The 14,800-nt window shown below is 36.3% G+C and overlaps 1 protein-coding gene across 2 annotated transcripts in view; it reads left to right on the top strand.

The window, feature by feature from the left end:
• The window catches only part of KPNA1 (karyopherin subunit alpha 1), an 85,679-nt gene that overhangs the window by 40,594 nt on the left and 30,285 nt on the right, over positions 1 to 14,800 (top strand). For both annotated transcript variants that reach the window (XM_017508177.2, XM_017508178.2), the window contains exons 3-5: positions 2,112 to 2,219; positions 6,170 to 6,269; positions 8,873 to 8,967. In XM_017508177.2, coding sequence (XP_017363666.1) covers positions 2,112 to 2,219; positions 6,170 to 6,269; positions 8,873 to 8,967 — 303 coding nt within the window. The remainder of the gene's footprint in view (positions 1 to 2,111; positions 2,220 to 6,169; positions 6,270 to 8,872; positions 8,968 to 14,800) is intronic.

Below are 14,800 nucleotides of genomic sequence, written 5' to 3'. Positions count from 1 at the left end.
AAAAAAAAAAAAAAAAAAATTACAAAGTTTTCCAGATATTATATACCTTTTAAGCTATGTGTCTATGTGTATGTGTTTATTCATCTAAAGACATAAGTGATTAACTTCTTTTAATCTGTAGCTAAGGTCTGAGTCTTGAAAGACTTTGCTCTGGAGTCTCAGTAAATTTACTTAATCCAGGTGCTAGGGTGATTACCCTTATCTTGTCTCTTGCTCATGGATGTTTGGGGAGTTCTTTCAGACCTCCATTAAACTTGTTTGTGGAAGCCTGGGGAGTTTCCTTGTTATTCTTTAAGGCCCAGGTAGGGCCTAGGCAAAACTCTTGGTGGGCTTTTGTTGCATTCTAGCCTTTGTATAAGCGCACTGCCTTTTTTAGCTTTTAATATTTAACTTAACCACTCAGTACTGAAACAGTTGTCATGGAGCCCTGTGTTGGTGAGATGTGGCCTGCCACAGTTTGGTGTCTGATAGTAATTTGGGGGAAATTCTCAGTCATTATTGTGTCAAATATTTCTTTTGTTCTTTACTCCTGATATTTCCATTCCATGTTTGTTATACCATTTGTAGTTGTCTCAGTTCGTAGATACTCTGTTTTATTTTTGTCAGTCCTTTTTCTGTTTTCTTTTCGGTTTTAAAGTTTTCTAATGAGATTCCCTTAAGCCCGGAGATTATTTTCTTAGCTGTGTCTTGTTACTAATAATCCATCAAAGGCATTCTTCATTTCTGTTGTTTTTGATCTGTTGCATTTCTTTTTAGTTCTTTCTTAGAATTTCCATCTGTCTCCTTACATTGCCTGTCTGTTCTTGTATGCTGTCCACTTTATCCATTTAAAGCCCTTAGCATATTAATTGTAGTTTTAAATTCTTGGTCTGATAATCCCAGCATCCCTGCCATAGTTGAATCTGGTTCTGATACTTGCTTTGTCGCTTCAACCTGTGTTTTTTAATCTTTTTGTATGCCTTGTAATTTTTTCTTGATAGCTAGACGTGTACTGGGTAAAAGAAACTGCTGTTAGATAATAGGCCTTTGGTAGGTGGTTTTGTTATCAGAGTAATGCTGGCTTTCTAGAATGAGTTGGGAAATACTATCTCTGCTTCTGTCTTCTGGAAGAATATGATTATATGCTGATTAGCATTAAGTTAAATCTCAGAAGGAACCTTCTGTAGATCTTGCATGTTCTCTCTTTGTTGTACTCTGCCTTGTGAATTTTAGGTCTTTTGGCCTTCTCAGGTCTGAACTGTGTTTCCTCAGATTCAAGGAGCATCTAAACTCTGTTTAGGTTTACCTTGCCTGCAGTATAGCCTGGAACTGTCTGCGTAGTAATCTGAGGCCTTAATGGGGCTTATCTTGGGTTTTTCTTTTTAAGGGATCGCTGCTCTGTGCTTTTTGTTGTCCAGTGGCTGAAACATTTTATGTATTTTGTCTGCTTTTAGTTGTTTAGGGTGAGATGGTAAGTTACTGTTACTCCACCATGGCTTGATGAATAAATGTGCTGCCCAAGACTCATAAGGATATAATGGAAATCACCCTAGTTGGCTGACTTTGGAGAGAACTAGTCTCCTTTAGCTATACAAATTAATGGGGCTGCATTAAAGGTAGTGCTTAAGCAGACATCATTTTTTGCCACTGGTTGCTGCTGATAGGTTGGGAAGGTCAGAAGTCTCAGTCCAGCATCTTTGGGGATTAGGAAGGAAGTATTAAGTCATTTAAACATAGTTTTTATTTTCATTTTCCCTGATACATTGTTAGGACTGTCCTGATGTATACTTTAGATAAAGGGATGGGGAAAATGACCAAGCATGACCCAGCTCCTTTTTCCAACCTTTTTTTTTTTTTTTTTTTTTTTTAAAATGTCATGGGGTATCAGGCCTCTCCTAGTAAGTTTTACCTTATCAAATGTTGTTTCTAGCATATAGTGATAGTTAATTGTATTTCGTTATAAGACTATGGAGAAATCAGAAATAGTTACTCATCAGTAAAGGCTGACGGCTTTAGAATTTTAAGAATGATTTTCAAAGGCTCCACTTTTAATGTGGTACCTAGTATTTGAATGTTGAACTTCCTTGTGTTAGAATTTACATTTACATTACTACCAACCTTTTATATTTCAGTTATTCAAGCGGAGAAATGTTGCTACAGCAGAAGAAGAAACAGAAGAAGAAGTTATGTCAGATGGAGGCTTTCATGAGGCCCAGATCAATAACATGGAGATGGCACCGGTAAGTGAGACAATGAACTCTTTTTAGTGTTTTTGTGATAAAGATATGAGTTGTGGATCTCCTTTTGAGTTTTAAAAAAAGGTTAGATGGGCACAAAAAGTACTTGGCATTTCATTTTTAAAAAGAATATGCTTAATCTCATGGTTCATTAAGTGTATTATATTTTTAATAATGTGCAGTTAAAATTAAATTAGAAAGATTAATTCTATAAAAACTTATAAAGCTAATTATAAAATAAAATTATTCTTTAAAAGCTGAATAATAATAATAGATACTTCATTTATTTTATTTTATTTTATTTTATTTATTTATTATTTTTTAGAGACAAGGTCTTGCTCTGTTGCCCAGGTTGGAGTGCACTGCTGCGATCATAGGTCACTGCAACCTTGAACTCCTGGGCTCAAGCGATCTTCCTGCCTTAGCCTCCCAAGTAGCTGAGACCACAGGCATGTGCCACTGTGACTGGAAAATTTGTTAATTTTTTGTGGAGATGGGATTTCACTATGTTGTCCGGTGAACCCCTGTCCTCAAGTGATCCTTCTGCCTTGGTCTCCCAAAGGGCTGGAATTACAGACTTGAGCCATCACATCCAGCCATAAGAGATACTTTACAGAAAATAATAATTTTTCATTCATTTATGAAATTGACCTGTTTATATGATTTAGAAACTTAATTCCACATTAGAACTGTTGGAATTTTCTGTTGTAAACCATTTTGTTACTTGAAGTTATGTGAAGACGTAAAAGTCATGCTTTATATGTATGGATTAGACCTATCTAGATTTCTAGAGTATTGTAATTATGTAATTTTAAAAATGGATCATATGTGTGTATATACACACCCGCATAGTTTTTTAAAAAAGAAAATTATCTCCTAAAAGGTAAAGGTACTATTGTTTTTAGTAACAAAAAAGTACAATTAAAAAAAAAGATGAAGAAAAATCTTTCTTCCGCTTAGCCACTCAGTATTTTTCTTCATTGGCAACTAGTATTATTAATTCTTATTTTATTCTTTCTGAGAACTTTTGTATAATAAAATAAATGTTCTCTTCTTCCCCACCTTTTTTTGGTAAATGGTGGCATAATATTTTGTAGCTTTTTCTTTATTTCACTTCCTAGATCTCCAGTTTATATGAACCAGCTTTCTTTGAGAGTTGGGAGGGCAGTATTATTTCCTTTGGAATCGATACAGACATAGCCAATGCCATCATTTTGTGATGAAAGCATCTAAGCCCTTCAGGAAGCCAGACTTTCCAACTTTTTGAAAAAGGGATTGTTAAGTGAATACAAACTGTTTTATGTATTGTATTAGGGTTCTCCAGAGAAACAAAACCAATGAGAGAAAGAAACTTAAAGAATGTGACTCATGTCTTTGGGAGCTGGCAAGTCTGAAATCTTTGGGGCACACTGGCTCACTGTAAATTCAGGTTAAGAGTTGATGTTGCTGAATCCCTTTTTAGGAAACTTAGTCTTTGCTCTTACGGCTTGCAACTGATTGGATGAGACCAGCCTGCATTATGGGACAGTCTATTTATGTCAGGCATACTGATTTAAATTTTAATCACATCTAAAAAATAACCATCACATCAACACCTAGACTGGTGTTTGATCAGATAACTGGATACCAGGATGCCATAATCCAGTCAAGTTGACACAGGCTCGGTGGCTCACGCCTATAATCCCAGCACTTTGGGAGGCCGAGGTGGGTGGATCACAAGGTCAAGAGATCGAGACCATCCTGGTCAGCATGGTGAAACCCCATCTCTACTAAAAATACAAAAAAATCAGCTGGGCATGGTGGTGCATGCCTGTAATCCCAGCTATTCAGGAGGCTGAGGCAGGAGAATTGCCTGAACCTAGGAGGCGGAGGTTGCGGTGAGCCGAGATCGCGCCATTGCACTCCAGCCTGGGTAACAAGAGGGAAACTCCGTTGCAAAAAAGAAAAAAAATAAATAAATAAATAAAATTTACCGTCCTTGCCAGTTGGTATCTACACATTTCCTTACACCATATACTTTGTTGCAAATAAAGGTAACAACAAAGCTGCACCTCCGTCTAAAATTATAACTTTCTTTTGTGCAACAAAAAATGTATGGATGGCTCTTACAAGGGTTCAAGTCAGGAGTTTTCAACTTTTTACAGTGGTGTGAAGGCAGTATGCATTCATTAGAAACCGTACTTTGAATAGCCATACAGTCATTCTGTTTCTCATTTTTGGTACAGTATTCAGTAAATTACATGATATAGTCAACCTTTTATTATAAAATAGGCTTTGTGTTAGATCATTTGTTCAACTGTAGGCTAATGTGTGTGTTCTGAGCACCTTTAAGGTAGGCTATGCAGCCAGACACAGTGGCTGACTCCTCTAATCTCAGCACTTTGGGAGGCGAGGTTGGGAGTTCAAGACCAGCCTGACCAACATGGAGAAACCCCATCTCTACTAAAAATACAAAATTAGCTGGGCTTGGTGGCACATGCCTGTAATCTCAGCTACTCGGGAAGCTGAGGGAGAATTGCTTGAAAACCCAAGAGGTGGAGGTTGTGGTGAGTCGAGATTGCACCATTGTATTCCAACCTGGGTGACAAGAGCGAGACTCCTCTCAAAAAAAAAAAAAAAAAAGGAGTGGGGCTGGACAATGAAGTTGGGTAGGTTAGATGTGTTAAGTGCATTTTTAACTTACGATGTTTTCAACTTAAGATGGGTTTAGTGGGTCATAACCCCATTCACTGTAAGTTGAGGCACATCTGTACTAACTTTCTACAGGAGAGGATACAAAATCCTTGGGTGATGTTCACTCCTTTCCTTGATAGCCTATGACTTAAATATTATAATGTAAAGTTAACAGTACTTAAATAGTATGATGTAAAGTCAGTACAGCTTGTTATACGAGGATAAAAGAGTGAAGAAAAAGATAATTTGCATAGTGTGTGTGTGTGTGTGTGTGTGTGTGTGTGTATATATGAATGTGTTTACGCAAACATATTCGTAACAAATCATATAGAAACCTTTATTTAAAAATCAGTCTTGGAATTTTGAAAATTTTACTTTTCTGATTCTTGAGTAGAATGCTTCATATATTTCCCTATGAGAAAACTTAGGTGTTAGGTATTGCTTATCAGTCGTCCGGCATTTAAATCTCAGTGCAGCTTTCTTCACAACTCATCTTGTTGACTGTTACCCTTTATGAGATAAGAACTTTGTTTCTTTGTGGCAAATGATCCTGAGAAGAAAATTAACTGCTAATACTTGGCTTGAGTTATGGTGGAAAATAGAAACATTCTAATAAAGCAAGAAAGTAGTGGGAAACTGGAAAGTTTTAATAAAACAAGAAAGAAATTTTAAATAAGTTTAAGAGTCAACTGTCGAATTTGGCAGTGGCTAGATTTATACAGGGCCACTCTGTACTCATTCAATAAATATTGCAGAGCATTTACTGTACACCAGCCCTTAGTGATAGAGTGGTAAGACAGACAAGGTCTTTGGCTTTCAAGGAGATTACAGTATACTGGAGGAATACAGAAAAATATCTGCGAGTGTAATAAGGGCTGGGTATGTGATTAAAATAGGGCTATGTGATAAGAGTTAGAGTGGCTCCATTAGGCTTGGAGGGTCATGAAAGCCGGCTTTTAAAACCTAACATTTAATTTGGATTACAAAGAATAGCCAGCTATGTGATGAGCAAGGAGAGGTAGAACAATAAGCTCCTTGTCTTACTATTTACTAGTAAGATTACTTTCTCATTATTGTGAGCTTTTTAGTGATAGACAAAGAATTTGGCTTCATTATATTATAATCTTACATATTTCTACATGTAAAGATTGTTCTACCTTTATGTAACTTCCGGAGAAGTGTGATTAACTTAATAACTTGACCATGATATCTGTTATCTTTGTTTCCTTTGAATTAAGGTTTAATGTTTTATTATATGTTCTTTTTGTTTATGATCCCAGGGTGGTGTCATCACTTCTGACATGATTGAAATGATATTTTCCAAAAGCCCAGAGCAGCAGCTTTCAGCAACACAGAAATTCAGGAAGCTGCTTTCAAAAGGTGAGCTATGAATATGTTGAGTATTATTTTTCATCTCTCTACAAAATTACTTTTCTATAATCTGTTTTTCATACCATAGATAATTTGTTTTGAAATATGTCAATAAAAGAATAAAAATATAGACATATGTGTAATTATGAACCATGCCTAAATTTTAAGCTTGCTGTTTATTTGTGGGATCTTACCAGGATTAGAAGGCAGAATTACTTTCATTTTTGAGTTATTTTATAAAAGACCTTATATTGAATAGTAGTCAGTATCTCATGTTAATTCAAATTGAGAGATTGCCTTTTTTTTAATAGAATAACTTTAAAAATATTCCTTGAAAGAGCAATGATTATTGATTTTAATGTTAGCAGTTTACCACTGAAAGTTAAGAATGGATTGGATTTACTGGTGGGCAGGGTAATTACCTTTTATTTTTTATTTTTCTGAGATGGAGTCTTGCCCTGTCACCAGGCTGGAGTGCAGTGGCATGATCTCAGCTCACTGCAGCCTCCCCTGGTTCAAGTGATTCCCCTGCCTCAGCCTCCTGAGTAGCTGGGATTACAGGCATGCGCCACCACGCCCCAGCTAATTTTTGTATTTCTGGTAGATACGGGGTTTCACCATGTTGGCTAGGATGGTCTTGATTGCCTGAACTTGAGATCTGCCGACCTCAGCCTTGTAAAGTGCTGATATTACAGGCACGAGCCACCTTGCCCGGCTGGTAATTACCTTTTTGGATATAATTAGTGTAGAATGGAATCTGATATTTGTTATGGGCCTGGGCAAGTAAAAAGAATTCTGAACCCAATTAAAATGTTGATAGTAAATTCTTAAACCCCCCAGTATTAAGTTGTGATCGTTTAGAGTTATTAGTGATTTAAACAAAATTCAGTGGCCGGGCACGGTGGCTCACGGCTGTAATCTCAGCACTTTGGGAGGCTGAGGTGGGCAGATCATCTGAGATCAGGAGTTTGAGACCAGCCTGGCCAACAGGGTGAAACCCTGTCTCTACTAAAAATGCAAAAAATTAGCCAGGTGTGATGGTATATGCCTGTAATCCCAGCTATGCAGGAGACTGAGGCAGGAGAATCGCTTGAACCTGGGAGGTGGAGGTTGCAGTGAGCCGAGATTGCACTATTGTACTCCAGCTTGGGCAACAGGAGAGAAACTCCGTCTCAAAAATTAATTAATTAATTAATTAATTTAACATATCCCTTGAGGTTAAGTGGACTAAAAAACTACCATTATGACAAAAAAATTGTTTTTTGCAAACTGCTTATTAAATATTTGAAGCAAATGTATACCTCCTCACCCCTTAAAAAAGTCTTATCTCTTCCAACATGCCAAGCCTAATGGTTTTCTTCTGTAATGTGCTTTTTATTTTTTAAGGTCTTTCACCATTCTACGACTTTCCTCATGTATTCTAGTTTGTCAGCATCCCTCTTAAAAATATGATAACTAGAATACAATATTCCAGATGTGTTATTAATATAGGGTATGGTGAGAAGTTACATTCTTTGCCCTAAAAGTGTCTATTTTGATAATGTAGTCTAAGATAGTTATTTTGACAGTTATGACATAGTAATTTTTATTGAATTTTCAGCAAACTAAGCTCTCTATTGCTTTTCTTCATGAACTGTTGTTAGGTTTTGTGAAGTAATATAGATTTTTAAAAATTTAGATGCTGAATTTTGCTTTCTGGTTTTTTTTTGTTGTTGTTGCTTATTTTGACTTAACTGTTGTTCTTTTTCTGTGTTATTTCTGTAACTCAGAATAATATTAGTTATTAATATTAGTTTATTGTAATCATCAAATTTGTTTTTTGTGTTTACCTGAGTGGTTAATAGAAATGTTGAACCAGGTAAATAACATGTCTTTAGAGTCCTCTCCAAATTAACATTGAACCCTTAGTCACCTCTTTCAGTAGGGCCATTTACTTGGGTAAGAATCTCCCTAGTAGTATTGTAATATAATTACCATTTTTCTGGCATTGCCACATGTATATTGTCAGTAACCTTGTCAGTCTCTGGCTGAAGTTGTTAATCTGATTGTGACATTTCCTTCTTATTTGCCTTATAAGTTTTTATTGAGTGACTTCATTGATAGGATACTGTATTACCATGAATGAAAGTGAGATTAAGTTGGCAAGTCGATCTTAGTGAATTCTTGTTAGCTCCTACAGGTACAAAATTAAATTCTGCAGGCATACTGAGAATCTCATAATGCAATTACTTGAGACAATTTACAAGAGACAAAAGCAGTTAGACTTAAAACCCGTGTACAGAAAACAGGCTAGAGGAGAGTATACCAGAATACTAACAGTGGTCTTTTGAAGGTTTTTTTGGTCCCCTGCTTTCTAGGTTTTCTAAAGTAGTGAAGGCAGTAATTTTAATTTTTAACAATTATTCTCATATTGAGGCATGTCTTCATTTTGAAAACTTTCAGACTACCCTAATCCTAAAAATGATAAATCCAGTTTGACATTTTGTTTGTTTTGGGTTGATTTCCAACATGAGAGATGGTAAATGGAGGGAGGGATGTTATGAAGTTTTGAGCTGTCAAATTCTTGCATTGAAATCAAAAGATTTTTTTTCTTTTATTTTATGGGGAAACAGAACCTAACCCTCCTATTGATGAAGTTATCAGCACACCAGGAGTAGTGGCCAGGTTTGTGGAGTTCCTCAAACGAAAAGAGAATTGTACACTGCAGGTGCGAATAATTTATATTTAATTGTCTCATAACTTAATTCCCTTTGAAAACTTTTATTTTGTATACAAATTTGTTACTAATTTTTATCTGTATGAAGAATTAAGTTTGTTTGTAATGTTATTCTTGACAACTACATTGCAAGCTGCTTTTATAGCTTTGTTAACATGTAGGTCTTTGTTATACTCTTTGTAATTCTTGTCATTTTTAATCATTTAAAATGCTTTTATGATTGTGGATAATACTTACCTATTAGGGAAATGTTTACAGCAGAGGAGCCATTACAGCCAGGAATTTATATGTGAACTACATAAAATTTGATTTTGAGGGAGTTTTAGATGATACTTTGTGGCTTTCTCAGGATGGTGTAACATGGGCTATGTCAGAGTCTCACTAATTCCCAAATCTGTTCCTAATTAATTTTTCCTCCACCCCACAAAAAGCTGATAAGGAAATAACATTGACAGGAATCCCTGTGCTTATTGCTTTGTCAACTCCTGACCTCAAGTAATCCACTTCCCTTGACCTCCCAGAGTACTGGGATTAAAGGCGTGAGCCACTGTGCCTGGCCAAGGATTCAGTAATTTTCACAAGAAAAGGAACCAGCAGTCACCTGACTCTCATGCTGGAAGTTATCTAGAAATTCTAAATTATTTTTTTTTCCTGGATAAAGTTGGGTTTTTAGTAAACTGGTGATTTTTTTAGTAGACTTCCCTGGAGTAACCAACTGAGTCAGTGCCTGTATTAGTAACAAATACCTGTGTTCCCTAAATTCTCACCTGTAGGATCTAATCTCAAAGACTTGGGCCCTGAGACTATGGCCAAGTTGATCACAAAATGTGATTATTTTTCCAAGTAAATATTTGCCAAAAACTAGTTAATCATAAAGATACCCCCTGCCCCTTGTGTGCTGTTCTTTACTGTGAGGCTGAAGCCATGTAGGCACTGGGGCATTTTTGTAAATGATAGCTCCTGTCCCCAGGTTCCTTACTGTCCACACCATTATAGATTATTCATAAAACTTGATTTGCCTTGATGTTTTCTCTCCTTTCCTCCTATTCCTTCTTTCTCTTTGTTTTACACTCTGTTGCATTGATGAGTTCCTTCCAGAGGAAAAGCAAGAAATCCAGAAAAGGTAGAGTACTTCCATGTCCCATCAGTTTTTCTTCTCCAGTTTGACATTTACCAGTCCCCATGCTCATTTGAATTAAGATTCTGTTTTGCTAGCTGCCTCCTGGATTGTAATTCTGGTCCCCATCTAAGGCCAGGATCATCAGACACCTGAAAAATAATCACGTTCACCCTGAGAGCAAGGGAAGAGAGAGAGACTTTTCTCAGTAAAAAAGGAAATCCAGACAACCAACACTGCAGAGAACAGAGCCTGATCCCCTAAGCAACCTGCCGAGAACCAGAGGGACCAAATGAGGAGCCTTACTGCAGTTTATCATTTGAAATGCTTTGTAGGAAGAGGGAGGTAGGGAAAATTATTTTGTTCATGCTGAAAAAAGTGTTTCTATCTTGTCTCTGGGAATGAGAGTAGATGAGAGATACTGAATTTACTCCTTGATCTGGCAGTTTTTATTAGGTGGTTGTAGAAGTCTAGTTCCTTTATGCATTAAAGACAGATGGTATAACCTTTCAGACCTAAAATGAAAAAGTCAGAGAAATGGGTCTTTCCCTATCTCTGCATTCATTCCCTTGTACTCCCAAAAAAGTACAGTACATTCTCAGACAGTGCCCTCTTCTGGCTAACACATTCTACATCATTTTTTAATTCATTACTCTGTAATCCTGGAACTTGTGTTTTAATACATCTGAAGATGAAAGCCTTCAGAAATCTCTAATTTGCTTCTACTTAAATTCCCAGATTCCACCCTGTGCAAACTAATAATTAGGCTGGAATATTTCAAAATGATTCCTCTGGAAGTGATCACCTCATGATTTGCTGAGGATGGTCTTAGCTGTCCTAAGACTGAGAAATAACCAACCTGTTTGTTATCTAAGGGCCATCTCTAGCTTTTTTATGTGCGCATTTAAGGACAGCATGGTGTTCTCTCTCCACTGTGACTAATGGGTACTTTTGACGACCTCAGAAGCAAGAGGGGCAAGTATATTGAGAGAGACCTTAAAGCCAGGAGACTTGATGCTGTGCCATGTTTTCAAATAATTAGATATGCTCTGGGAAGCTTGGAGGTTACTCGTCCTCTGTCTTCTTAGAGAGCACTCAGATATAAGCCATCCCTAATACTCTCACCTGCTTACCAGAACTTGAATAGTGCACCTTTGCAATAGGGCTTTTGTCATTTCTCTTCCAGAAGGAGAGTCATACTATGTGGTGCCAAGAGGAAATTTGATGGCTCAGCTCACTAATAAATCTTGTGGACAAACTTAATTTCTTCATTCCATAAATAAAGAACTTTGAATCCTAGTGAAGAGTCTTATTATGTGCTTTCTGGCTTCCCAAGTTAGTAAGGTACCTCAGACTAGGGAGATAAAAGTGCCTGCTTTGAGCATTGCTACCCACGTACTGAAGGTGAACATGGGTGGAATCTAGGATTTTGGAAGCAAACAATGCCTTTTTAACTAAGAGCATTCTCAAGCTCAGTAACATCTAGGTCTCAGATAGACTTGAGCCCTTGTCATGAGACTGGTGTGGTTTATGGCATGATCCATGAGCTTACTTTGTTAGTTCTTTGAATCCAGGCTATGTCTTTGTACTGTCCTTTGCAGTGCTGAGATGTGGCATTCCCAAACTTTCTTACAGAAGCTTATAAAAATAGCTAGAAATAAATATATTACTTTCTATTTCCAGATATGAGACAGATAGTTCTTGAAAAGTTGTAAATTTGAATTAAATTGGCTTAGTTTCCCCTTTCCTGCCTTTCTTGTCCCCTCTAAGAGCTTAATGTGATAAACTGCAGTAAGCCTTCATCTTCCTGTGTCTTTTCCCATCTTCATTGATCTCTCTGCCTTTCCTGGAAAGTTGCTCAGATGACTCAGGCACTGTTCTCTGCAGAGTTTGCTGTCTGGGTTTATTTTTCTGATGTGAGCCTTTCTTTTCACTTGCTCTCCAGGTGAGCCTGGCATTTGCTAGGAACCAGAGTGGAACCGGCAAAGTGGCCAGCAACAGAGTCCTGATCCAAATGGAGAAAGGGAACCAGGCGTACCTCAACCTGGAGTGGGAAACTTGATAGGAGGTCAGAAGTACTTCAGCTTTGGATTCTCATTTTCCTTATTTAAGGAACTGAGCACCAGAAGGTAGAGACTAAGAAAGGGAAGAGAGAAAACATCAAACCTTCAGTGTGCAGATTTCAGTTGTTAGCCTTATTTAGTGAGTTCAGGACAGTGAAAAATAATGAGTGGAGTTATAATTTATAAGTAGTTAAAGCTGCATGATAGCTTGTTTCCTTGTATGATGCCATTCTTGGATATTAAGAATATAATAGTTTAAAACAATGAAAAGGAAGTGAAGATTTTATTTAGTCACCATTTGTTACTTCAGGCAATACCATTTCTTAGACTTTTTTTTTTCAGGTTACTGATTTCAATGTGAATAACAGGGTTGCTTACTTTATTTTTTTTTTTGGCTGTTTCTATCATAACTTTATGCATATGTGTTTGCCATCGATTGTAGGCTTTCCCATTTCACAACTATTTCATGTTAAATTCTAATCTAGCACCCAAGGCTGAAACATTTAGAAAAACAAAAACAAAAACAGATGGCAAATTTCATTGGAATACAGCTTTAAAGTACAGACTATGATGAAAGAGAAGTTATGTAAAGAACATCTAATTTTAAAAAAACATATACTTAAATAATGTTTAACAGGTACTTCTTCTTCTAACATTAACAGAGGCCTATACTCAGGGAAATTCTGTTTCTTACTCCCCCCCTCATACGTATATTGGTACATGCATAAACATACATGGATATCATACATGTATAGATGGGTGTAGAAAATTTCACAAATACAGCTTGATTAGCTTTCACAAAATGAAAACAGCACAGTAATCAGCACCCTGTGTATGTGTTTTTATTGCCTTATTAATGCACGAATATTTTCAGTGGCCTTCTGGTTATAGTTATTCATCTATTTCTGTCCCCAATAGTAGCAAAACTGTTTTTGATTTTCATTCCTGAATCATCTTTGCATTCAGAAGTTAAGATGTACTAATTTCTCTCTTTTTTTAACCATCTGTATTCAGGCTATTCACTTATTTTTCATTTTCTTAGTCATTGTCACTCAAATTGTTTTGCTTCTCTATTTTATTAATTTGCGTAACTTCTGGAATTCTCCTTCATTTCCCCTGAGACCTTTGGTGCTAAACTCAAAATAGCAGTTTGAATGCTGGCACCAATTAGTATTCTAAGTAATTTTTTCCTCATCAGTAACTCTGTACTATATCCCTATGTACCCAGGTTATTATAATTTCTTTTGCATCAAAATCTCACTGTAATCCTCTTTTTCTTTGTTTTAGATGGTATGTATGCTGATCTTATTTTTTTCCAGGTTTCTTTTCCTTACAGTTTTCGTTTCTTTGACTTGATGTTTGCAGTATCTGTTGACTGTTTATTCAACTTTGAGCCTGCCTGGTGGTGGGACAGTTTGCTTTTATACTTACATCATATGACTCTGGTTTACAAATTAATTTTCCTAGTTGTCGAAAGAAAACTACATTATAGGTAAACTTGTTTTTTGTTTTTTAGTATAAATAATCTGGCATATTGTTATTTAAAATTTCTTGCACTAGATATCCAAACTACAAGCAATTGAAATATTTCTGTGCCAGCATTATGTATCAGAGAGGAGACTATGACTGGGCTTCATAATGTTTTAAATTGGGAGGCTGGAACTTAGCCCTTCTCCTTGCCTGTGTAACATTACTTGAATCATTAAATTGTTGGATTTTTTTCAGATAGTTTCCTCATTTGTATATGAGAAAAGCCAGATACCTTACATCTCTGGGTTGTTGTAGGGATCATCTGCGAGTATGTGAATAGTGCCTTGAGCATATAAAGTATGGTACAAATGTCAAGTTGTAATTTATGCGTACTGAAACAGTCAGAGTGTTGCTTCCATTAGTAATTTAATTATAGAGATGAATATGTGAAGAGTTTTTATTTCATGATATTTGTGGTTTAATCTGAAAATTCAGAATTTTTGTCATAACAAAAAGTGACCAGATGCGGGCTCTTTAACAGAAGTGCTCCTCGTCTGGGCCTCCCTGCTACTACTAAACCACCTTACCCTACTCATGCATGTCACTTTTATAGTTTTCTTTGGGATATCCATTTATTATGTTTCTTCTGCTGTGAATTTTCTATCGTTATATATCTTTGAACGTGATTTGATCAGATTGCCCATTTCCTCTGTCTTCCTCTATTCCCAAAAATTATGAATTTAGTTTTCTACCTGACAGCTGCCTTTTAGTTAATCCGGAAGCTTAGAAGAATCACAGGTCATTTAATGATGACTTGTTATTTTCTCTGATTTAAAGGGCATACCATGGAATTTTTTTTTCTGTGTATGTGCTGTATTAAGTAGAAGACAGAAAGGAGGAAGAAACAACCTGAAATGTAATTGAGAACTCTTAACTAAATAGAGAAGAGTTCATTCTCGGATTTCTGAATATTAGTCTAAACAGTCAATTTAGTATTAGAGATATATTTTAGTAGTATGCTGTATTTTTTGTTGGTCATAATTTCCCTTATGTCTTCTGTTTACCAGTGCTGTAATGCTACATATCAACCTTTGGTCGATTTACCTTCGTTTTTCCCTCCCTGTTAAGAATGCTGTTTTAAAAAAGTCCTATCTCTGTACTTTGGTTTGGAACT

Source organism: Cebus imitator, unplaced genomic scaffold, assembly GCF_001604975.1.
Source record: "Cebus imitator isolate Cc_AM_T3 unplaced genomic scaffold, Cebus_imitator-1.0 Scaffold387, whole genome shotgun sequence".
Classification (NCBI taxonomy): domain Eukaryota; kingdom Metazoa; phylum Chordata; class Mammalia; order Primates; family Cebidae; genus Cebus; species Cebus imitator.
Note: the sequence above shows the minus strand (reverse complement) of the source record. Positions and strands in the feature narration are given on the sequence as shown.